A 26,888-nucleotide genomic window follows, 5' to 3' on the forward strand; every position below is an offset into this window, starting at 1 on the left:
CATTTATCCGAATGTGCAGCGGAACAACGTCAAAAAAAAAGAGAGGCAACAACGTAGGAAAAAAGTGCTTTTTGTTCTTGGGCGTCATCCACAAATTACGTAAGGACTTTTTTTTCAAAATTTTAGACCCCCCTCCCCCCATTATAAGGCTTAGAGATTTTGCATTACCCCCCTAATCTTATGTAAGATTTTCTTTTCCAGGAAAAATTGGTTTATATTATTAAAAAGTAACATTTTTCTACATATGAGCCGTTGCGGAACAGAGTGGTCTAAGAGCAAGCCCACCAGTGGCTAAATTGAAGTTTCTAAAGCTAGTTTGGCAAGTCCCACCATAACGCGGCAACCGCAACGGGCGTTGCTATGTTGGTTTGGGAAATAGCAATCCCCACCTCGAGTAGAAGCGAGTTATTAAATTTGGCAACGCGATAGCAACGAGCCGAATCGTTGCTATTCGATGAAATGTCAAACTGTTGTTTTTTTTTCGTGCTCGATAGTGGATGTTCGTAATAATATTACGAAGATGATGAGTGTTTTGAATGCGGACTCAATTGGTCGGCCTCGGCAGACGAAGTGTTTTGCCTCGCTTGTTACACACGTCGTAGGATGCAAGTGTCGTCGTGAACCACTACTCAATTTTATTTCCGATTGAGCTGAAATTTTGCACAGGGTGTTTTTTCGGGCAGGTGAACATTTTGTATAGGTTTTTTATTGAGATGACTATTTTGGTTGGCACTTTGGTCTGCAACCTAAACGATGCGGAAAGCTCAAATCCTCACAAGATTGGCCAATATTATTCAATAAACCTGGAAGGTTTAAGCAAATCTGCTCGGGAGTATTACCAACTATTTTCCCGTTTCGTTCGGTCGTTGTATAAAAAACCACTTTTTTCCTTTACCGCTGTTTCAAAAACAACCTAAGATGCGTTCGAATGCGGCGTTGGAAATGGTCATCGGTATAGACCGTTGTTCAAACGCTGGATGGCACCTTCCTCCGTATGGCGGTTTTTTTTTGGGTATTTACTAGGCTGAGAGTCGCCCCGAATCTTTCCAAAAACCATTTTCTTAATCGCGTATAAGGAAATTTGTTTTGCGAAATCACTTTCATCATCAATCAAATAATCGAAAACAATTTACGCGTTCTATATTTAAGTTCTTTTTGGCGGCAAATTTTCAAATAATAATAGCAAACTGTGGGAACCGAGACAGCATGAAATACAGAATACAACTAATGACAGTTCGCCAGCTTTCAGTAGAATAGTCATTTAAGCCAACGTTGCGGGACGTGCCCAGTTTTACGGAATTTCTTTAAATAAACATATAAGGATGAAAAAATTTATGTACGCACAAGTAAAAAAATCTGCAAAAGAATTATGTTCTCGATAACTTGGGAGAACGGAAACAAAGTTATGTGAAATGGAGGGAACATTTTATGAAGTAGCTAGAACGTAGATCATTCCGGAAACGATTGACTGACGGATAAGTTGGTTATTACTAGATCCGCAAAAAATAATCGAAATACATCACAAACAAACATTTTGCCAACGCTGGCTAGTGACGGTCTTCAGAAATTGGCAACTGCCGGTGTTAAAAAGAAATAGTGGAATTGGTAATCCCCATTAGCAACGACCGGTGCGAAAATCGGTTGCTATCCAAAATAGCATGGCACATAGACCACTCTGTTCCGCAACGCACACTATTTCGAAAGCTGTAAAAACGTGATCGAAATTATTTTGACCCAAAAAACTTGATTTTAGAGCCACAGTGTCTTTAGAAAAGTTGTTCCATTAATTATTCTACATGTTATAGAAGTTACATATTTGTGATAAATCCATTAGACAGTGAAAAGCGAAATTTACTTTTTCCGGTTTTGCATATAAAATTCTTCGTGTTCGGCAAAATTGTAGTACATTTCATAAGAAACAACTTTGTCAAAGACATCATACTTCTATCTGTCTGTTTAAACGGATTTATGTGGAATTTTCTACAGATTGCTACTAAAAATCAGTTTTTTCAATATATTTTTTAGTAGTGATTTTCTACAATTTTTCAATGTTCTATAATGTTGTTTACTATAACAAAACAAACAATTTCTGCGAAGAAAGTCTATTTTTATCTCACATATTTCTCTGGTTATTGACGATTTTTACATTAATTCACTAACAGATATCTTCAAAATCTGCAAACATCTGCAGACTAAACCATTTCTATATTAAAGTATAGCTGAAACATCTTTCAATCCAGATATAAGCATTTGTCTCTCGCTGTTTCCTATCTGTAAGTAAATTGGTGCACTATTTCAAAAGACATTTTCAATAACTATAAAAATATGTGAGATAAAAATGAACTCTCTTGAAAAAAATGTTTGTTTTGTTATAGCAAACAATATTATAGAACATTCAAAAATTTTAGAAAATCACTTCTAAAAGTTATATTGGAGAAACTGATTTGAAGAGGCAATCTGTAGAAAAAAACTCCACATAAGTCCATTTAAATAGGCAGATAAAAGTATAGTGCCTTTGGCAAAGTTGTTTCTTATGAAATGTACTGCAACTTTCAAGATGAATTTTTAAATGCAAAACTGAAAAAGTAAGTTTTGCTTTTCACTGTTAAGTGGATTGATCATAAAAATGTAACTTCCATAACATGGAGAATAATTAATGGAGCAACTTTACTGAAGACACTGGGGCTCTAAAATCAAGTTTTTTGAGTCAAAATAATTTCGATCACGTTTTTGCAGCTTTGGAAACTGTGTGCATTCAGCTAAGGTGAATTCACGCTTTCCCAAGGTTCAACTGTTAGGATCTTAGAGAGAAATATTTCAACTAATTTATTTTTTTTAGCTTTGTAAGTTTTTATTTTTATTATTTTTACATCTTGCGTGAGATTTTCTCGAATCCCCTCTCCCTCTCGTAAGCATTCGTATGAAATTTGGAAACCCCCCCTCTCCCTCTAAACTCTTATATAATTTGTGGATGACCCCTTGTAGCATTTTTATCTTCACAATTCATAGAAATCGCTTGAGGAGCCATCATTGAGAATTTGTTATAAAATTTTGAGTAAAGCTATTCATATAAAATAAAATAAATCCATTTTTGTATTTTCGTGATGATACGCTCCATTTCAAATAAAATACACAAGATTTTGTTCAATGCACTAGTGAGGAGAAAATAGGCAACAGCTGATGCAAGGTGCTGCGCATTTTTTTATTTTGAAAGTCCTTCACTTCTTTCAAAATTGTGGAAATTTGGTTGTAACAAATATTTTATAGCTTACTTTTTTAATGAAAAATATGTCGAAGAACAGTACTCTTTTTATCTTGTTTTACACTTTGTTGAGTGAATTATGTTTCTAAAGTTGAATACAAAACTTTCATTATTCATATGAACGAGAAGAAACATGGAGATTTTCTTTTATTCATAAAAAATTGCATACGTTTTTTCCACTTTTCTCCTTAAAAGTGTCAGTCGACAGTCGAAAAAAATCAGAAATGAACTTCTTTCAATTCATTTTTTGGTTTCAAAATAAATTTCTCAGTGTACAACTTCGAATTTAGTTTATTTAATGCTTTAAATGAAAGTTCAGACAATTCTTTAGAAGTCATCCATCGACTATTCTCAATCTCTCGTCATTATTTAGATATATCGATGTATGGAGGTTAAAATTTCGGACCTTTTCAAATGTTAGATGAATTTCCAATAAAAAAGTATGCAAATTTTCCTAGTCTGGTAAGGCCTACACACTCAAAAATGTTCATTGAATTCTGAGAGAATGTAGCCAACCTCTCAGTCGGGTTGGTCAAAAATGTGTCATATATTGTATGTATTTACATTTGTAGAGAACAATGAGGACTAGTTTTGAGCCGCCAATCAGTAAAAGATTAGAAAGTTTCCAAAAACGGAACCAAAAGTTGCCAAGATCGGAACGTGCCGAAAATAGAACGTGCCAAAAAAGAAAACTTGCCTGTATTGATTATAAGACGCTTAACTGGTACAAATTGAGAGATTTCCCGAAAAGTTCTTTTTATCAACAATTACCAAAAGGAGGTTCCAGAGGAAAAAAAACTATGACAAAATTCAATCTTGTATGGCAGTGAAATTCAATCCGCGTTTGAAACGTCACGCCGCAACCTTGTCGCCAGATGTTTACATGTTACTTATGCCATAACTATTTATGTTAAAACTAGCTTAGTGTCATAACGGCAAAATAAAACGTTCGAACTAGTTGCTATGAAAAAACGTTATGTTATTATATGTCGAATGAAAACTACAGAGCGACATGACAAATATTAACATAGAATAGTTGACCGCTTCGTCAGGTCGCATGTATTAACGGTTCCACGCGAAATAATCACGTAATAAACCAAATTAATAGTTGTTGGTTCAAAAAAATTGCGATTAATATGGAAGAACTATTCCTGCAAAAATATCTCTCCTTTAGTTCACGCATAGTAACACAGACAAACAGAAAGGAACCAAGAATCAGGCAAGTAGGTTAAAAATTATTCTACAGGATTTGATACTCACTCAACAATGAAAATTGTAGTTTTTTGTACCAGCTGTGTACCACTTACAAGTTAAAGAGTGGTTGAGCAAAATCGGTAGTGTTTACTAAAATGTACTCCAACTGCTCGTTAAATTTGATTCTTTCACTAACATGGATTAAAGTGCAGACTATTGTGGAAAAAATCGATAAAAATATTTCACGTAAAAACACCAAAAAAACGTAAAAACCCCAAAATCATGGCTGGCAAGTTGAGCGATTTGTTGTAAGGCAGCAAGACTAGTAGTAGTGCACCTGATTAAATTAAATTATCAATTATCGACACACGTTTGATTTTTCATGCGATGGTTCCAATGTGACCCTTTGCGCTCGCAACCCAAAACCGCTGCTGGTGAGTTGTTCTATTTTGTTGTTTTTTTTTTTTCAGTTGTTGTTGGCCCGATGGTTTCGAATTTGCAATTTGCTACATTTATGGTGGTCAGCTGGGGCCGGCAGCTAGACGTGGTAGAGCAAAAAAACGCCCAGGACTCTGTTTGAAATCTATTATTTTGCAAAATGCATTCCAGTCGTGCGGAAACTAGAGACTCCCGGGTTCGTTGTTTCACTCGTACGGGCGGGTTAAAAATGTTGTCGCCTCCGGTATGACCACCGGGAGAGACGCGCAACCATGCATTATTCATTGTAATATGTTAAAAATTAGTGTAGAAAAATGTGTTTGCATTATTATTGCCGGTATTATTGTTGTCGTGATTATTATTTTGTTAGCACGAGGTGATATGTGTGGATGGGCGCGCAGCACAGGTAAATAAATAATTTGCGGCCTATTGCGTTGCCAAAGGGGAGAGGGAAGGATGGTCAACAGATTGGTGGGCGGAAGAGTTGTGGTTCCTATCGGAACAAAAACTGCGTTGCAGTTCGATGGTTTTGTGTGCAGTCCGATTTATATTTTTTCAACTTTTTCAACAGTTCTTTTATTTCGCCGCGTTGATGCGGCTTTTCAATTCTCACTAACGTGCGATATCAGATTTTTGCTGGTTAAGTACTTCCTCCCGGCAGTGCAACACTGGACGAAACATTGCACATATTTGTGGAAAGAGGTGATTTAATAATACTAATAATAGTTATAAAAATATTCCATATGCTGATTGATGTGGGGTGGAATGAACTACCGAAGTTTCTTTTATCATTTTGACGAACGCGCCCGATTATGTTTTGATGTTGTGCTGGATAACCAAAATCTATTTAACAGTAACAGGTTGATTTTTTTTTGTAATTATGAAAATCTACCACCCTACTAACTCTAGCTTTAAACTTTCGTGAACTCGTCGGTAAATGTAGATCAAACCAAGCACATCATAATCATCGCCATCGAAACCCGCGTGGACTAGACCGGCTTTGTTTCTTTTCCCCTCCACTCTCTGGCCGGGACGATGCTGCACTGCAACGCAATTTGAATGCAACGCAGCGAACGTTTATATTTTTTTATTTTTTCAGCTGTAATCACATTTTTTCCTGTGTCCGAAGTTCACGCTACCATGCGGGCTTTTTTTTATTTTTTAGCACGTTATTATGATGACGAAACTAATAATTAGCGCAAGAGGGGCGAATTTTAATAATTTTCAATATTCTTTGTTGTTGTGCACAGTGGGTGTCGGGTTTGATTTTTTACAGTCTTTCCTTTGGTACATAACACGCATATAAGCGTTGTTTTGTTGTTGTTGTTGCTGTTGGTACTTAATTGACCATTGCAGACCACTCTTATTAGGAACTGTGAACTGTTACAAGAAAGATATAGTTAAACGCAAACGGTGTTCGAACTTGTCAGTCGTGAAATTATCTTTACATCATTTTACTCATTGTTCGATCTAGGATTGCGGTCGGTTTATGTACGCATGCAAAAAAAAAATATCAATGGGTAATTAAGCTCTGATTCAGCGTAACCCAACCGACCGCTTTCATTGAATAACCGGATAGCGATAGAGTCCATAGATCGAACATAGATAAAAATGCGGCATTTTCTAATAAACCGAAATTTCAACAAATCACATTATTTAAAAAAACAGAACGAATATTTTTATCATCAACCAAAGTTAAAATTAACATAATCACAAATCAAACGTTCCGAAAGCCAAAATTACTAATGTAAGTGTATCTTTTCCCACTTTTCCCAACAGCGTTACGGAATGAAGACGAGCCGCAATCGGAAGGTTAGTTCTAGCACCCTTTTTGTACTGTCGCATTACCGCCGTCCTAACCTAACTCTTCTTCTCGCGCAGTAACTGCCACTAATCTATGTTTGTTTCAAGTATTTGCTTGTTTGCCATACCTAATCCACCTAACACACACTAACTGTTGTTTGTCAAAGTTTCTAAGTTTGCTATCATCCTTCTTTTGGAACGCTAACAGCGCGCACTTGTAGCTCTTTTTTACCTTCGTTTGACAACTCACAACATGCACTTCCAGATCCATTACCGGCCGCCATTACCGAGCGGCGCTTAACGGCCCCCGGGATGACGTTTACTACGCATCATCGTAAACACACTACTGACTGGATGGGCGAAGGCCGTTTTATTTTCTTGTTAATTGCGAACGATTATGATATGTAACCGCGAGCTCTCTGTTGCATTGTTGTTTTTTTATTTCTTGTTACCATTCTCATTTTAACCAGCTTTATTATCCCAACTACAAACGAGGTAAAGTGGTTCGTTTAGCTTGATCAGTTGACGACCCGAACGGTGGCGGGCTGCTGCCGGGGGTTTCGTACATTTTGATGGATTTTGCAGCATACTTCATTATCACATTGAGTATGTGGACCACAGTTGAAATTGGTGGAATTTCGCTCAAGCCCCAAGCTTTTCAAGCCTTTTTACTATTCCGTAAAGTACTGAACTGAAGCAGACTGATGACGAAATAGTGGTCGGTACTGACACTCAATTTTGGTGAATGTAAATCCCATTCCCATTCCAAGATTTGTGTCGCTACTTTAAAACTGGAAATCGTCCTAACAAATAATTTTGGAATTAAAAATACTATATTCTAGCCTGTCCCAACCAATGTTGAAAAAGTCAAGGTGCTTAACCCTAAATTGAAAGATATTGTTATTTATAGTACCTCTGCAAAAAATTTAGACTACCTAAAAATTGTTTTCAGGTCGCCCAAACACGATTTATGATATAATGACTTTTTTAAGCTACAAAACCATCCTTTTGCACTTTTTGCGATTCTGTTCGATTCCCACATTCTTCCATATATTTTTTTTTGTAGGAGTATTTTCGAAAATTTTACGTGGTTTGGTTCAGCATCGCATTAAGTTACACTAAGGTCGCTTTTTACGCGGGGGGTGCGTTCCAAATTTGTATGGGCCCGCGTAAAAAACGACTTTTTTGAGTTGCAAATATAACAAAGAAAACCGTTCTAAAACGTTCAAACCTCGTTTGAATATGATAGTGGCCAATCTAGAAACCAAAATGCAATATTTCAAATTTTGAGTATTTACACCAAAAATTGTGAATTTTTTTGAAAACTGATATATGATCACTCGTGGTCTAAAACGGAAAACGTGATTGAAATGAGGTCGATATCTTGTACCGTTTTTTAATTAATGGAGGAAAGCAACCCGCGTAAAAATCGACCTTACTGTATTTGACTCACAGAGTCCATAAAAAATCACAAAAAAGTGAATTTTTCCCATAACTTTTAGAAAAAAAAACCATACAAAAACCGAAATTTTTAGTGAAAAGCGGGATTCACGATGAAAGTTTACATAAAGAAAAATCCTTGATATTTTATCGGGGGGCTGAGATATTGCCTTTTGAGTTTTGATACCCCTAGCCACCTCGGATTCGCGTCAAATATTCAATACGGTTTTCCCGTTAGCAAACGGAGAAACGACGAACCTGGCGAGCAATTCAATCTCACCCAATTCAATCTAAGCCGGTAGAGTATTATATAATCGGTGCGTATTTTCGCCACAGTTTTGGTCAGTCTAAATTTAGTAAGTTTATCGACCCACTTTATTTTATTTTACACTATTTTTTTGACATGTGCGATTTCAACTGATTCTTTGATTACATAGTGCAACTTTTTTTTGTGCTTTTGCTTCTATATATGATTTTTCGATGTATTTTGATGCAAAAACATAATACCCCGAGTTTGGATCTATTTCAGCTTAAGGGGGAACAATGGCACCATTTTAGATTTTTAAGAAATTTTGAAGTCAAATATCAAAATTCTATTTTGCTCTGTGAAATAGGGGAACTGCTCCATTATTCATCTCATTAAGCCGATATTCACGAAGAATGCACGGATTGAACAAGTTTTCATAAAATTATTGAACAAATAAACAAAATACGCTCACGTGCTCTTATAGAATCGTTCAGTATTGCATATTTAGTAAACTTAGCTAGATTTATCCTGAATTTTGTAAAACAAACCATTTTGCACAACGCTTCCATAACCATCTCAAAACTTGAATCACTGCTCAATTATTCATCTCACGACGCCCCCATATTCATCACACTGCAATGCACTGTTAATCATGAATGAATCACATAATCATGAATGAACGTAGCCGCAGCCCGTCGTAGTAGGTTACCTAGATATCCGCTGTAGTTTTTTACGTGCAAACATGGTAACCTAGGTAACCACTGCAGTGCTGCCCATTTATGTCAATTATGCCGGAATAATTCAACATTTTCAGTATGATTTGTTCGTATTTACAGAAACCGATTTGGCAACTTTTTATTTTCTTCAAGGCAGTGAAAACAGATGAAAATACATACAGTTGAAATTTAAGAATTGTAGAAATTCATCTTATATATTTCTGCTAATTCAAGCTGGTTTTTAGAAATTTGAGGTGAACGTTTCAAAGATTAAAGTATTCTTAGTGTAGTGAGTGATTTTGTTTAGTGATTAAAATAAAAAAAGGTCCGCTAGTGATGAGAAAAACTTTGGTTGGCTGCTGAACGAGTCCCGTTGTAGCCGTACAGAACAATGCGTGGATTTTGTTTTCTGAGGTAGGTGATTGAAATAAATGAGTTTCCGAGTGCAGATGCCTGACTATTATATTAAATGTAGAGCTTTTAAGTGAGTTTTTGAGGATTCTACTTAATGAGAAATCTAAAGTGAACTAAGAAGAATCCATTCCATGGATTAGCAGTTTGGTTTAAGAAGAAAATATGCGTTTTTTTTCCTGTTTTCAATTGTGTTTACATGTTGAATGAGATGAATATACGGGCTGAGATGAATAATGGAGCAGTTCCCCTATATTAAAACTATACCAAACCTGTTCGCGTAGAATCACCGTTTTGAAGTCAATTTTTGTCCGATTTAAAACCTGTTTTTCTTCTAAAGATGGATAAGAAAATGCTTAATTTAGAAAATCTATTCCGAGCGTCTTAGCAAAGTGATTGAGAAATCAGAAAATAGTTATCGGTTTCCGTTATACTCTACTAAATTTAGTAGAGTATAACGGAAACCGATAACTATTTCTTTGATTTCTTAAGTAAATGCTACTATATGGATTTGTGTATTAAAATTTTGATGTTTGGCTGTAAAGAATATAGCGCCGAAAAAACATTGAAAATTTTCGATTACTCAAAAATCCAAAATGGCGTAATTGTTGCCCCTTAAGGTGGAATTGATCCAAACTATAGAAGCCAAGGCAGAAAAAAGTTAAATAATGAGCTTTGAGGTTCCATGAAGTTTTAAGTTTCCAAAGTCAATATTAAATATCAAAAATAGTAAAGACCCGATGTTGCTTCTTTGAGGCACTCGTATGTCAATTGAGCGTAAGTTGCTGCAAATTACTATCGATTCAAAAAATAACTTCTGATTAAATTATTGGCAACTCCTATTACCTCACAGCAATCCAGCTTCTTAAGTGGTATATCTTTGTTTAGGGTATTAAAAGCCTTTTTGAGGTCAATTAACAACAATTTCAATTTACATAAAATAAAATAATAAGGAAATTTTGATTTCGTTTATTTGTACAATCAACTTGTTTCAGTTTAATATTGCATATATAGACATGCCTCGATTTTACGCACATTCTCGTTTTTGAAGTGTGCGGAAAACCGATTTTGCGTAAAATCGACCTCTATTAAAAATAGCTTATCTATCTTCCAACAATAGATATTTTATAAAAAGGTGTTAGTAAATTACTCCAAAAAAGGTTGTGTGCCTACGACATGAAATAATGTACACGTTAGCCACGTACACAACCTTTAAAAAGTTTGCTTTTTCGAAATGGTGTTGTTACTGAATTCTGGAGGCTTACGGCAGATTCGCCAATCTATATGGGCAGCCCCTTCTTCGTGAATGATGTCTAATATATATAATCCTGCATTATTCATAATTTAACCAAAAACGTTTGAATTAAAAATGTTTTTGAAAAAAGTGTGCTTAAAATCGAAGTAGGTAAAATCGAGGGTGCGTATAATTGAGGTATAACTGTAAAAAGCAAAGCCTTGGTGCTACATTCCGATTCGGAACATGACCTTCTGTTTATTTATACACAGACTTCGCAGCCGACTGTTTAGTGTACAGGACAATTGCGGGGCTAGCGCTACGATCCTACTGACACTAACAGTCTCTCCCGAGCCGAGAATCGAACCCACGACGACTGGCTTGTTGGGCCAGCATCGTACCTCGAGACCATCTGGGAGATAACTATAACTGTATATTGTTATAATATTCACTATAATTTAAAGATACTACTTCACTCCTTTTTTTAACCCGAAGTAATGTTATCTCAATCTTGAATTTTTTCAAACTTTTTTGCAGTTTTCTTTAGGTACAGTCTAGTATTCTTCCTTATCCTTCATTGATCTGGTTCCATTTAACAAAATTTCGTTTGTCTCCTTTATTATCATTTTATTTTCACTCCATTTTTTCCTCATTTTGATTAATTTATTTAAATTCCACAAACTCTTCATCAACTTTATTGCAACTTTGCATCCGTTTGCTGGTTTCTGGTTCTGTATTCTTTTGTCTTAAATTTGTTTCACATTTTCAATAATCATGTCATAACTGCGCAGCGACTCATTTTGGCTTAGTTTTGTTTAAATTGCAGTTTCTTTTTGATTCATGTTGGCTTCATTTTATTATAACTTTTAATGAATTTAATTTGCAATTTTTATTTACACCTTGCAGTTTGTCTAAATTTGATGATTGTGTAGATTCGCCTCAAGGTTACTGAGTGAGCTTTGACAAGCGAATTGCAGTGCTGATAGAAGGTCTCTTTTTATAGACTTACCCTCTGTTTTAAATCTAATCTACAAAAAGTCGTTTTTTTTTCACCTAAATGTCTTTTCATCCATTTCTCATTTAAACTATCGTTTGAAATTTAGCAGATAATTAGTGTCAGAGTACGAAGTGACAGTTCTACGTTGTTTTCAATTCAATCCTTCTGTATCCTGAATTTTCGGGCCCTTTAAACAAATCGATATTTTTTCTTCAATTCTTAGTCTGAATTTCTTCATTATAGATTCCCTAATAAGGCTGTTATAAATTTTGAAAAGTTTTTATGTCCACGGTTCTCAAAGTTAGCTAAGGGGAGGGCAAAAAATAAATAACACTGAGACGGAAAAAGGAATAGCTTTCATAAAAAATTGTGTTCAAATTACGACGTTTGTAACTTGCATGCAAAAATGTGTTGAAAAATATCACATTATTATCATTATTAGTCATTTGAATTGCCTGGACTGGACTTGTTATTTGCTAAATTTAGCATATACGCTGTCTCGCTGTATTAACAAAACGGCTTGAACTTTTTTTCTTTCCCTTCCAATTTTCAACATTTTTGAAGGGGGAGGGAGGTTGGTATAAATGAAAATAAAATTTATTTTGGCCTAATCTCTTGTTTTTTTTTTGTCTATTTTTGTAGCCAATTGATCTTCAACATGCCTATTTTCGAGTCATTAAGCCGCTATCAGCTCTGGAATGGTTATTAGTTCGAATCTTAGTAGAATCAGGGGTGACATTGCGCATTTCGTCACGAGTAACTCGAACAAAACTAAATGACCGGGCGTTAGGTTTCGTTTTTCGTATTTTTTCGATTTTGCGGGTTAGATGAGTCGAAGGACAAATGACAATGACAGCTCCTTTTGAGCTTGAAGCAAAACTGGCGGTATGTGACGTACTCGAAAATACCGAAAACCGTTCGAATCGAGCTGCACAATGGCACCCCAGATCGTTTGATGTCAGAGGGACTTTTACTCATGGATTTATGCTCAAGCTTCCTTCTCTCACGCTAGATTCCAGAAAAAAAAATTCACACACAGTTGAATGAATATCGAGTTTCGGAAAAGCAATAGAGTCTGTATATAGGCGTGTAGAGGGAAGGGTAAAAGTATAAAAAATCCGTCACTGACCACGGTGACAAAGTACCCAATTTTCCGTTATAGACGCTAGAGTTGCAGAGGTAAACTTGGTCTCTGGCACCATCGATTGTAACACTTTCTTCTTTCCTTCTCTAACCAACCGTAAGTACGAAACCGGCGCCGTTATCGATATATACAAGGCGGTAGCTACTGAACTGTTGTACTTGAAGATGGTGAATTCTGTTAGCTTTGTTAAAATATGAAACAAACATTGAATGAATATTTTTTATTTAGTTTTTTATTTTTATTTCGTTAAGGCGATATCCATCAGTTACCTAACGTAAAAAACCCAATTTTTGACCTCCACTTCCATATATAATGAAGCTTACGTTACGCAGTAGAAGAATTGGCTTAACAAAAATGCTCGTTTTTGGAGAGTTTCTCCTGTGATCTTTTGTTAAGTAACGCTGATCTTACCTCCCATCCTCCCCTGTATAAAAAATCGTAACGCTCAAGGATACCCCCTTCTCTTCAAGCGTTACGTAATTTATGGATGCCACCTAACATAATTACCTTTTTCTATCACTGATTCTATTTTAATCTAATCTAATCTCAAGTTTGTTTCATCTCAGCTTTATTGTTATCAGACTGTACGTTATTTGATTAGTTGTGGCCAGACATCCCAATTGTACAGTGTTTTTTACTGTCTTCCAAGGGTATTTTAGTTGTTGCTGTTTGTTCATGATACCTATCCGCGCTGGTAGTCGGTCGATAGTCACATTGAGAACGTAGTGGCAACAGAGCATCACAAAAGGAAACGAAAAATGTACTCCGTGTATGTAGAAAAGAGAAGAAGCTTTTTTTATACAGACGTTCGTGTCCGCACTACAAGAAACAGCAACAGCCCGAATTCACCGGAGACATTTTCCCTTTTTTTTTATTTGCCTATGATGGATGTCGTGTGACGGCTGTTGAAAAAGTCTGTGTGAAGAAGAAGCGTAAGGACTGCTCAGCACCTCACCGACAGCCTTCGTGCAAAGAAAAGCAAACTCGGCAATAGAGCGGCTGTGCACTGAAGGAATGTGCCCCGAATGTTATATACAACCGTACATGCTATCGTCGACATGGGAATAACGTGTATGGGGAACTAGACGGCAACGTTATAGTCGCAATATATTTTACTGTCGGCTGTTTTTATTTTGCCAATACCAACACTGTCATAGAGGGACGCTCTCGCATGTCATAAAAAAACTGTCATCGCTCAGTACATTTTTTCCCCCTGGTTGTGGCAAAAATGCGCTTCATTTCTCTACTTGTCCAATCTTGTTAACACTCATCATAATTCATGTTTTCTAGAAGTAAACATCAGCCTTGAAACACTGGAAACATATTCAACCCAGCTAACACAAACTAAAACCGTATTAAATTCGTGCTCTTTCCAACAAAAAAAAATCTGCACCGGACAAAAACGAACAAATATTTATGTTTCAGCGCGTGCGGTCAATGTATTGTTTTTAAATGCATTTGTCAAAATTCGCGAGCAGAGGCCTTCATGAATGAAACCTCACACTGCACGAAGATCAGCAAACGGTAGAGGTTAAAGGCACACAGGTTTGTTTGCACAATAATGTCCATTTTTCGCAGTTTGTTGTTTCTGTGACAATTGCAACCCCAAAATTGGTGTGCACTTTTTCAAACCAACAGAATGATGCATGAATGTCCATTGACTGACCTGCTGTAGGTTGTTTTTGTTTGCCTGGCTGTAAAATTAGGTTGTTTTCGCGTAACCTGACGCAATACACTGCACTAAGTATAATAAACTCACGTTTCTTGGTGCCATCGGCCCTCACCAGCAGAAACACTGCTGCTTTGCTAGAGTTTTTTTTCTGATATAAGAACAATTCGTTGCCGTGTAGAATCGTGTAGAAACGTGTCTTTTCTTTAATTTTCCCCCAAATTTAAAGTGGCCTGATATAGGTTGCGTGCTTGGTCGAAACACTATGTCACTTTGCAATCACAAAATTAACATTGTAAAACAGTAAACATCGATTAGGCGTTACTTCCTAACAATAACTTAACACAAAACAATCGGATAAACAGTTTCAGTTTGTTATGGTTTGTGCTCACATTTAACTTTAAACATCGCAACTCTGAAGGACGGTTGTGAACGATTTTTATCCTCACACAGGCGAGACATCTTCGAACGACAGGTGAGAGAGCCTTCGGGCCGCACCAGCCGATCGATACTTCGCGATGCAAGTAGTGACAAAATTTTAAGCACAAACGTAAATCACCCGTACGCGTCATGCAGAAGCCGCTCTATAGAGGGTCGTGGCAGTAACAGCACCAGCAGCAAGAGGTGTCGCTTCAGGGCCATCCTCATTCGATAAATCATACTTTGATCGATCAGTAGCACAGGAAGTTTATGTGTGGCAGTTACTTTCAATACCAGGGTTCGATATTTCATGTAAATAAGTGATGGTCTTATAGACCGTCGATACTGTATGATTTTTAAAAGATAATTGTAAAGGGTTTATTAGGAATAAACCTTCAGGTAATGACTGAATTTGACTCGAATAAATAAGATATTGAAAAATGTTAGAAGTTGATCTGATCTGATTGCACATGGAATATTTTCATGTCTATCGACTTTCGTGCCAATCTCTTGGAGCAACCACTCTTTGAAGCCAATGAAGCTGTTTAAACTGTTTTTTAATTTTATGTTATACGTAATAAAGTTGCAAAGTCGAGTTTAAAAATGAATATCAATATAAAAAAAAAAAACAAAATCTCACACTAAAAATATATTGTCTTTTGCAAAATTGAAAATTATTTTTTCGAGAATTCGATACTGTTTTTCGAAAATAAGATGTTTCGCTGAAATGCAGAATGATTTTTAATATGCGTCTTATTTCATTTCTTTTTATCACAGCGATGCTCAGCGACACGAGAGCTTATAATGGTGACCTTTTTCATTTACTCCACAAATACTTATTTTATTGACATTACTGTTCAGAAGATGTTTTGTACACTAAGGTCGCTTTTTACTTGTTTTTTTACGCGTCTTTTTACGCGGATTCGTATCCCCCGCGTGAAAGCGACTTTAGTGTATATAAAAAAATCTCTAAGAATGAAAATAAGTTTTAGTTCGGAATAACGGCGCTAGTGACGCTGCAAAATCTAACTTTTCAGTCTTGCAGTTCAAAGAAGTGGTGTCTTCGGCAAAGTTGTAGATAATGTTGTCACAAAAAACTTTACTGAAGACTTTTTTTTTCTAACTACTCCTGTTTTGGAGATACACCATTTCGTACCAAACTAGTCCTCAAAATTCGATTTTTCTTGAATATATAAAAAACTAGCAAATAAAAGGCAACAATGTTCAGTATATATTTGCACATCTTCGAAACACACAACTTTGTGGAAGACACATAAAAACAGCTTCTCTTACAAAGACCGAATAATGCCAAAAAATAACATTTTTTGTACATGTTATCTTAAGCACTTAACGAAATTAATTGAAACGTATGTGACTTCCAGTAGCTTAATTGCCTGATAGGTAATTCAAATAGATATTTTTTATAAATTTACTAGCTAATAACTTGATCTATGTAGAAGCTATTTTTTGTGTTTTCTACAAAATTGTGTGTTATATATGCTGAACATTGTTGCCTTCTAAATACTATAGTTCTTTAGATATTTAAGAAAATCTAGTTTTAAGGATTAGTCTAATAGAAAGCGTTATATCTCCAAAAAAAAAAGTTAGAAGACATGTGTTTTAGGCAAAGTTTTTCGTGATATAATATTTTCTGCAACTCTCCTGGAGACACCATTTCTCTGAAACGCAAGAAAAGTTAGGAGCATAAAGTCTTCAAGAAAGTTTACAACATTATAAACACCTTTGCCGAAGACACCCTTTCTCTAAGTGCAGCACCAGTGAGTGTAAGTGAAGTTTCGAACTAAAACTAATAGTTCTCTAAGGTTTTTTATATGAGGTATCGAAATTCTTCGTATGTGGTCTTTTTCGACATTTTTTTTGTAGCAGTCTCATGTAAAACCCTACCGAATACGTTCGATACCATACTAAATATCTTTTAATGAAACTCTCACAGAGAATAGACGTTCATCTTATTTTCAAAAGATGTGTCCAAAGTTTTGCACCGATTGTTGGACCCCTCGGCCAATGGGATTGTCTTTTTGCGAAATTAGAAAAACAACTTGACATTCCATTTTGAAAGATTTTAGAGGTAGAATCGAACTACGTAATCTTTTTTTCTGCAGTGTTGGCAACACTGCATTTTTTTATTTAAAATTTAATTTGCAATTTTCTCAAAATGAATTTGATATCTTACCCTAAAACTCTTCTGAACAACACTCTGAGCACTCGTAAGAACAAAACAGTTTTTTTAGTAAAAACTTTTTCAAGCCTCCTCACTACTTAGAAAATTGCGGTCTGCAGGAAAGTTTTTCGGAAGGTCAAGAGCTTTTAGTAACCACAACTTTTGATTCAAATTTCGACCACAAAGCTGCGCTAGTGTACGTGTAGTTTTGAATATTTTTAACTTGACCTTTCTCGTGAATCCGACCACTTAGAGAGTAGCCGTCTTCTGCAAAGATATTTAGGAGGTCAAGGATTTCTGGATGGCTAATAGTTTAACTCGGATTTCTGCCATATCGTGGTGCTAGTGTGCATGAAGTTTTCAATATGTTCCACTCCAAACACTCCAAACATATAACTCCATGCCAAATTTAACTTCAAGATGATGATCTCCGGTTTCTGTAAAACAGCCAAACATTTTCAAATATCCAGTATCCAGAGTAGGGATGATCCAGAGGCCGTAAATCGAACCCAGATGCCATTTTGAATATTTTTAGGACCACATTATTATTTCCAGGTATGGTATGGCTCTTAACTTAATGCCGTGCTCGAAGGTATTTGGAACTCAGAAATCGCCTTTATTGCCTATTGAAAGATCAAAAATGCCTAGATGCCTGAAAAATATAACGACTCCGTTACATTACCAAGGCTAATGCATGGATGAATCGGGAACTTTTCAGCCGTCCACATGGAATGTGGATGGCCTATTCCACAAATATAAAGTTTTGCAAGCGAATTTGTGTGTTTCGCAAAAAACATCTTTCCTTCCTGAAGACCGCAGCAGATAAGAAATATTCAAAATATTCAAAGCTACATGCACATGAGCCCCGCGTTGCGGTCTAATTTAAAAACAAACTGTGTATCAAATAAAATATCTTGACCCTCTCAAGAACTGTGCCAAAGACGACAACTTTCTAAATAGTCAGATTCACGAGGTGAATAAGGTTCAAAATACTCAGAACTACATGCAAGCTAACGCCAGCTTTCGGTCAAATTTCGAACAAACTGTGCACCAAGTTAAAGCCTTTCCAAGTTCCTGAACAACTTTCCTGAAGACCACAACTCTCTAGTGTGTCGGTTTCCGAGATAGAGTTATATAAATTTGTCTATATTAGGTGAATATAATTTTATCGGGGTGCTGCAATCATCAAATTGGGTGTTGTAATACTCAGTGAAGCGATTCCAAACTTATGCCAGGTAGAGTTTATATTATTATCGAAAAATACGTGAAATAACCATGAAAAAGTCACTAAAGCAATAGTTCTTTAAAAAGATTCTTCAGTTGTTATATGTTTCTTCAAACTTCGATTAGTTATGTTGAGTTAATAAGCAATTGAGCTGGTAGCAGCAGCTGGTAGTGAAAGCGGTAGCGGTCGTAACAGACTTGTCAAGTCTGCTCTCGGCTCGAACAAATGATTATACTGCAGATGATGGAATGCAGATAACCACTTTCTACGGCAAGCTTTGACTTGTTTTGTCGACAACTCAAGTTCTCTGGATCCTAATAATGATACTCTGCCAGCATTGTCTAATTTCACAGTGCAACAATTTTTTTGCCTATGTATGATTTTTTTTATGAAGTTTGATGCGAAAATAAATTTCCCGGAGTTTGAACATATTTTAACTTAAGGGGCAACAATGGCGCCATTTTGAATTTTTGAGAAACCGGTAATTTTTTATGTTTTTTTGACGCCATTTTGTTTTAAGACCAAATATCAAAATTCTAAGAGTTTGTCCACATATTAGCATCTTTTTACCCACCTTTTGCAAAAAACAGATCTTAAATCGGACAAAAATTGAGTTCAAACGGTGATAAACGTATTTTTATATTGTAGGTGAATTGGGGCAAAACCGACATTTCGCTGACATTTTACGTAGATTAGACACCTACCATTCGATTTCTGAGACTGTTTTACTTAAAATAAGATATAATTTGACTACCACTTTAAGATATTAGCGCATTACCATTAATGCTCAAAAATAATCGATATTATTTTGCTTTGTGGAATATACTCAAACTATGCCAAAACCGGTTTCGTAGAATCACCGTTCCGAACTCAGTTTTTGTCCGATTTAAGATCTGTTTTTTTTTTTTCAAAAAATGGGTAAAAAGATGCTAATATGTGGACAAACTCTTAGAATTTTGATATTTGGTCTTAAAACAAAATGGCGTCGAAAAAACATAATAAATTACCGGTTTCTCAAAAATTCAAAATGGCGCCATTGTTGCCTCTTATGTTGAAATATGTTAAAACTCGGGGAAATTTAGTTTTGCATGAAAATACACAAAAAAATTATATATAGAAGCCAAGGCAGAAAAAAAAGTCTATTTTTGTTGCACTGTGTTTTCAGTGTGGAAACAAATCTCCACTGTGTTACCAGACTGCCCCACTGTCGGGGCTGCACAGAGATGCAATCAGAGATTAAATTGAACAACAATTGTCCTTTTAAGGACAAAACGAATAAATGATCGAAGATTTGATATTACTTCATTTTGCGCTAGAATTAGAAGTGGAATATTATTTTAATCTGCTTGCACTTGATTGTTAAAACTTATTTGCGCCGCATAGTGTTTGTTCCTGTTCAGTGATATCGTATTTATATAAGCATGATTCGGTAGCACTTCAACTCCTTTTTTCGCAAAAAAATTTAAAAATATTCAATACACTACATTCAAATTATTGAACGCACTATGAACGATCAACGTATATTCGCCAGAAAATTCTTCCAGTCCAAAACAGGTTTACATCTGGGGTCAGCCATTTTGAAATTCAAGGTGTTGACAACCGGTTCTTGGAAAATAGCCAAATTCCGCTCAATATAGATCACTCTCGAATGCAAGAATGCAAATTATGTAACAAACAGCTTTATGTAGTTCTACGTCAACCTTGCGGTCCTTCTGTTATTATTTTACATTGTCGCTCAGAATTTAGTGAAATAAATTAAAATAGTTTAAACTGCTCACAAAAGAACATTTTTGACCAACTTGAAATAAAGAGTCAGATTACTAAACCTTACGAATGCATCGGTTAATCTCAAACTTTTGTATTAAAATTACGACATTCGGCTTTTTTTAATTAAAAAAAAAAAATTTAATCAAATCCAGTAAAATTACTGTTTTAGGTCGAAATGCTTCATGAAGTCGAAATGGCGTGAAGTCTGTCATCTGTCGTCACAAAACTATATTCACAAAAACCATTCAAACGCAATACATAACGGTCAATACAGTATATTGCAAACTTAACCAGAATTTCCCTGAATTAAAAAAATATTATTCCACCATAACAGTTGCAACATCAAGCAAATGGTGAGCATTCGGTGAATTGAAATGGTTCAATGCTTCTGACGATTTGGTTGAAATTTTTTACGTTACCGTTGAAATTGTAACCCCCATGGAACGGTCCACGGCCACCGTCAATCGACAGACGATTGTATCTCGCATGATCGCGCGCAAGTACCAGAGCGCTTAGTAAGCAACAACGTGTGCGCCGTGAACGGATTTTGGCTAATCAGCCTCCGCACATGCCGCCGCGCACCGCACACGGGACCGAGAGCGAGCAGGGTGCTACTATCCAAACGTGATCATCGCCCCTGGACCCCTAGAAGAAGTGGAACTTGAAGTCATTGAAGAGTGAATTAGGCAGCGCACACGAACGCAAAATGCTTCAACAAAATGCCAAAAAGGTTCAACCTGTTTGAGAGGATAACGCGTGTTAGCTGCTGGTGAGACGCTAGGCGGAGGCAGTGCGCGCCGTAAGCAAATCGAAAGTCCCACGCTGTCCAATATTCGGGGCACTTCTCGTTGGCGAAACTCTAAACAGACAATGGTTCTTCTCGTCGCGGAGGCCATCAACAATCGAGCAGCGAGTAAAGAGTGTTTGTGGAACCGGACGGACTCCGGTGGCGAAAAGAGGGTTCCACTTGAAGCCAGGTACCTGCGGTGCGGGTAGACCTCGGCCCGGGTCCTCAGCACCAGCGGTAGTGATCGCGATTCGAAACATGAGGCAAACAAAAAAAACAGCCCGAAACGAGTTTTGCGAACGCATCAGCACACGAGGTTTCCGTGGGTCCGAACAAAACAAACAAGCAACTGCGGGGCACTTGCTAGCTCGGCTCGATTGGGTCAAACGGATGGTTTACTTGTTAACAATCACATAACACCAGTGCGGAAACTGTCGGTGGAACAAATCGAAGTAGAATCACAATATTTTGATGTACGGCGCTTTTTTTTATTCGCTTTTCACTGTATCTTGTGAGGGGAAATTGCCTGATGATTCATAATTGAGTCAGATTTCTAACTATTTATCAGCATGACCGAATAGCATTCAAGAGAAACAGAAACATACTGCTAGTGTGCTGCAGTTCTTTCTCACGCAAAGAATTATCTCGTTCATAAATTCAGTCAGAAACATTATCAATAATCTTTCTGTAAACATACAAATTCACCAGAAAGATCATGGGAATTAGCTTATCAACTTGCTTTCACCGAATGCCCAACAAACAGGCGATAAACCTTTCTCCGCATAACCGAATCGAATATCCGGAACGATTCTTACAACAACAAAAAGCGTACATACACTAATTACTAGTTTTAAAGAAGCTGTTTACTGTCAGAGTCATCAATTGGCTTTGTCCAACTTTCGAACCGACGAACGCGCGACGCACTCCACGAAAAGGAGGATAAATACTTCGCTCGGAAGGTTCGCGGAAAGCAGCTGACTGACAGTTCAGCTGGTCGGTTTCCTCCGAGGTGTTACCGACAAACAAGATTAACAAGGCATGATAAGCGGAAGGAAGGAAGCCTCTGAGAGGCTCCCCGAGCGTCCATTCTGCTTCAAAATTGTATGCTATCGAAAGTCGATATTTTCACCACGGATCATGGACGAACAAAAAGTTTCACCCGAATGCATTGCATGTTCGGGGAACGTTAATGTTGCCCGGCGCGGCGGTCCAGGATCCAAGCGATGCACACGGACCTTTAATTTCGTATTAACAGACTTGTCAAAACTAATTTTTGGGTAATTACACTTTTTTCAAAGTGAAATGTGGTGATGGTTACTATTAACCTGTCAAACTCCGTCAAACGAGCTGCGGCAGGGAAGTTAGAAGATTTGCTTGTTCTGTTCTTACCTCTTAATTTTTGGTAGTTATCTTAAACAGTACTCACATAGTGTTTTCTGCAGAAAAAGATGCTATCATTTATAATTATAGTTTTTTTTTACATTTTTTATGCTTCGGTCTTTATGACTAATGTCCCGGGACTTGCTGGGGCTGTGCGCTCATTTATGGTACCTAACAACATTTATCACAAAGTATCTGGCAAGATTATCTTCCCGACGCGTGGCGCAACACGCCTGCCAACAATTGGTTGAAATTTTCATGTCTTCTGTCGTCCTTGTCGGGCGGAATGCGCTGTACGAAAAAGTAGAAAGTGACTGCAAACACCCAGGTTTGCATATTTGTTGATCCCGACGACGTACAGGAAAGGTGAAACGCATCATGCAGAAAAACGGAACAATGTACGAGCGAAACACACAAAAAAAAACTACCCAAATAAGTGCCTGTCCGTAATTGAGGCTTAATAATTACTCATCATTACAAAATTGCATACCCTGCACTGATGGGTTTGCCGAGTCTTTTCGTATTGGCGGGAATATTCCTCTGTTGGGGAATAACACACAGCGGAGAGAAGGATGTCCGGATGCGTGGATTTCTCAACACACATTGTAGCTTACAGGGTGTTTTATTGCGGATCCTAAGGAGTCATTGTAGAACCTCTTGATTTAATTGGAATTATTTATTTCTTTCCGATTTCGGTTGTTTTTTACAAACTTTATTTTTAAGCAGGCATAATCTATTATGAGAAAGCTCACAAATTACAATTTTTATTATTTTTCAATAGGTGTCGTTTATGCCATCCGATGTAGAATAGCGCAAATCTGAGATAATTTATTTGTGTTTTTTAACTTACTTGAGTGATAAGATATATTATCTAGAACATAGTTCAATTTTATTTTTGCATGGAAAATATTTATAAGTATCCTTATTGCCGACCAATGGAAAAACCTAACATACATATTTTGTGGTTCCAAATTTGACACGTGCACGTACACTAGCGCTACTGTCGAAAAAAGGACGGCGCGAAGACGTCAGCAGATGGTGTTAGTATTACTAATGTAAAATACGATTTTCATCCGGACGATGAATTTAATGAAAATTTAGCTCATGTGTTATGTCTCTTGGTCTGTGATGGAGTTCTTTTAACAGTACTGTCTAAACATTCTGTTTGTGCTGTACACAGCTTGTTCGACACATTTTTTACTAACCTGCTTCCAAACATCAAATATCGTGCTCACTAACAACATTTCCTTCCTCTTTTTTTGCAGGTATGTTACACCGAGTCAATCCGATACTTTCGTGCTAAATTCCTAATTTGTAAGTAGCAAACAATAAACTGAAAAACAAACAAATAAATAATCTGCCCCCACTTGGGGCCACCGTATAGAAACGGGTGCTCTTCCATCGGGGAATTCTGCAAACGTCAGCCAACGTCGTCTAGGAGCAGTTGTGGCGCACAAATTGTAAACACGTTGCGTACATGTGACAACACACTATTTGTTGTGTGTTTTCTTTTGTTTTGCCTTTGTCGGGTTGACATTAGTGGAAAAACACGCCAAATTCACGTCCTCAGGGTGTTAACATGCCTTCAAAACATGCTTACAGCTGTAAACACAAACTCGCAACTTTAAACATTCGCGAGTAAGTGTGGGCTTTGTCGCACGGTTTACTAGAAGCTCTTGGAATGTACGATCCGATGGCAAATTTCATCGCGAAAATTTGGCGCTGGGCTTGATAACACTAATTGATTAAGTTATGTTCGGTTTTTATTTCAGCTGTGCTTTTTATTGGAGCATAATCACGCCAAACGATCTGAAGAAATGCAAAATTTAAATGAACCATTTTTAATTCAAATGAAAGTTTCACACACGTATTTTACTCAGTAAACTGAGTGTTTTCCGCCAGGTGTAAAATTTTTCCGATTCAAGGGTAATTTTCTAAAAGGGTTTATGTATTTTGGCACTGGTTTTATGGTATAACCACCTTTGTTTTTTTTTAGAAAATTAGGAAAAAATACACTCCAATATAAATTATTAAATGAAATAAGGGATAAATTTTCTCTTCAAAACAATTTTTTGTTCAACTTTCCATTATTTCGAAACTTTGGATGAAAAAGTCTGGATGTCTATAAATTTACTGTTTTGAGAACAATCAAAATCCATCATTGATTCTAATAGTAATTTCAATTCATAGAGCTGTTGGCGACTAACTTTCTAAATATTTCGTTTTTGAGATACTTCCAAATAAACTTTTATTTCATGAAAATGCACTTTTTGTGACATGTTTGTGGTTCTCTAGCAACAAACATTTATTTATTGGAATATATGATCAATGTAACACAATTTATTCTATAACTACAAAAACATTGGATGAATAATTCAGAAGTTATGGTCATGTTCACATTAACGGACATTTATTTACATAGGTTGACTAATTGAAAGGACAGAATAACTTCTTAATTATTGATTCACTCTTTTTGCTGTCTAAAAATGGATTGTGTTATATTGATCGTACGTACCAACAAATTCATGTTTGTTGCTGAAGAGCCACAGACATCTTATTAAACAGCGTATTTTCATAAACAGCTGGTCCAAACTTAATTTTCAAACATATTAAAAACGGATGCATCTTGGAAGTAAGGCGTCGTACACAAATCACGTAACGCAAAAAACCCGGATTTTAGGCCCCCTCCCCCCTATGTAACGATAAGTAACGTTCAATCTGACTCCCCCCTAAAATTACGTAACGCTCAACTTCAACTATGATACAAAAAAGTCAAAGTTCATTCGAGACAATCCTATATTTGTTGCAATGTACTACAATAACAGCATCAAGTAAATCATGTAATTGATAACTGGCGTAGGTGTTTTTGACGGATATCCGATAAGTTTTTTTTTCAAATGCGAGAATTCCAGCAACAAGGATCTCCTCATGATCATATTCTTTTCTGGGCTAAGGGTGCACCAAACATCGACACTGAAAACCCAGTTAGCTTTGACAAACTTGTAGAATGCGTAGATCATTTGGTTACATGTGAATATGATGATAAAAATCCTGTTTGCAATACTTAAGACATAAGCATACTGCCACTTGTACTAAAGGAAAGCGTAACAAGCATTTATGCAGGTTCAATTTTCCTAAATTTGTCATGCCCGAAACAATGATTCTTCAACTATTAGAACCGGAAAGAAAAACAATTACCGTCGAAGAAAATTTGAAGAAAATAAAACTGTAAGTATTTTTATAGCAACAAAGAGAGAATCTACAAACATTTTAATGAAATTCTGTTTGACCATGAAATGGATACAGACGTCTACCCAACTGCTCTAAGATGCTCTGTGAACAATTTAACAATTTCTTATGAACGGAGAAGCTGTGAGGTAGACTATGATACAAAAATTTTGAAAACGATGGAAGCTAACGTGCATCTACAATATGTTTTGAACGAGTATGCTGCAGCTCAATATATCGTTGAACAAATTGTTCTAACCTATTCTTACAAATAGGTATGTGTTTAGTTTAGTGTTTATTTTTTATTTTTGCAAATTAAATTCAAGTAACTGAAAACGGATGCATTCTCGAAGTTATAAACTTTTGAAATTGTTTAAAATTGTAGGACTACAGATAATTTGTAAAATGTCGAAAATATTTTTTTTCCAAAACTTAACTTTCTATAAAATTTATTCCTTCATTTCTTCATCCTGCACTTTTCATGAGAAAAATTGTGTCCTAACTTCAAGTCGATTAGAATACCCCCAGCTCTGTAGGAGGGGGGGGCTCCTCTCTCTCCTCCCCACTTTGAGTTAAGTGTTTCTCACGTAAAAAAATTCAAGTAATACGTTGAAACCATCAAATTTAAAAAAACATTGACTCAGTAGAGATGGGAAAACTATCAGTAACTACTGATAGTCAGGCTTTGTTTTGCTAATCTTCATCTTAAAGAGAAAACAGTTCTCTTCCCTCTTAACAACTGCGAGCTTACATTCAATGTGCATCACACCATCTGCTGTAGAGAGAGCGCAGAGTAAAAGTTTCTCTGACGAAAAAACGCTCCTAAATTGACAGAGCAAAAATCCAGTGAAACTCTTGTAAATTGCTCATCCGCGCACGCAAGAAAAATGAAATAAATTGCTCGGCGATCAACTGAGCATTGCGTTACCGTTCTCATCGCTCTGGGGTGCGGCAAAAACAGTATAAAATTGAACTTTCTGGAGAATACGCACCCATGGTGAGTCGTAAATCTTCCTATAATATTAAATTCGAAAACGGTTAGGATATGGCTTCAATGTGAACCTAAATGTTTTGATATTTGGCCATCTTCTCTTCTAGTCAAGGAGAAGCTAACGAAAACTACTCCCTCTTAAACTGAGAGAGCAAATAAATGTTTATCCCTAACACGTGATGACGAAGAGTAGAAAGGAACTCTGCGACTGGAATGATCTACGCCTAAATGTGGATAATTACTCACTCTGTGTGAGAGAAAGTCTAGTTCTCCAAGGGGTTTGGCAGGTAGAAAAGGAAATTTGGGCAAAAATCAAGAGAACGGAAGAAGCCTGCTGATAGTTATCAGTAAGG

The 26,888-nt window shown here is 36.5% G+C and overlaps 1 protein-coding gene across 3 annotated transcripts in view; it reads left to right on the forward strand.

Annotated features, from left to right (window-relative positions):
• LOC129727709 (zinc finger protein squeeze-like) overlaps positions 1–26,888 on the forward strand; it is an 88,950-nt gene that overhangs the window by 30,584 nt on the left and 31,478 nt on the right. For 2 of the 3 annotated variants that reach the window (XM_055685783.1, XM_055685784.1), the window contains one exon: positions 6,674–6,706. The exons of the other annotated variant lie outside the window; for it this stretch is intronic. In XM_055685783.1, coding sequence (XP_055541758.1) covers positions 6,674–6,706 — 33 coding nt within the window. The remainder of the gene's footprint in view (positions 1–6,673; positions 6,707–26,888) is intronic. 3 annotated transcript variants of the gene reach the window in all.

This window comes from Wyeomyia smithii, chromosome 3 (assembly GCF_029784165.1).
Source record: "Wyeomyia smithii strain HCP4-BCI-WySm-NY-G18 chromosome 3, ASM2978416v1, whole genome shotgun sequence".
Classification (NCBI taxonomy): Eukaryota; Metazoa; Arthropoda; class Insecta; order Diptera; family Culicidae; genus Wyeomyia; species Wyeomyia smithii.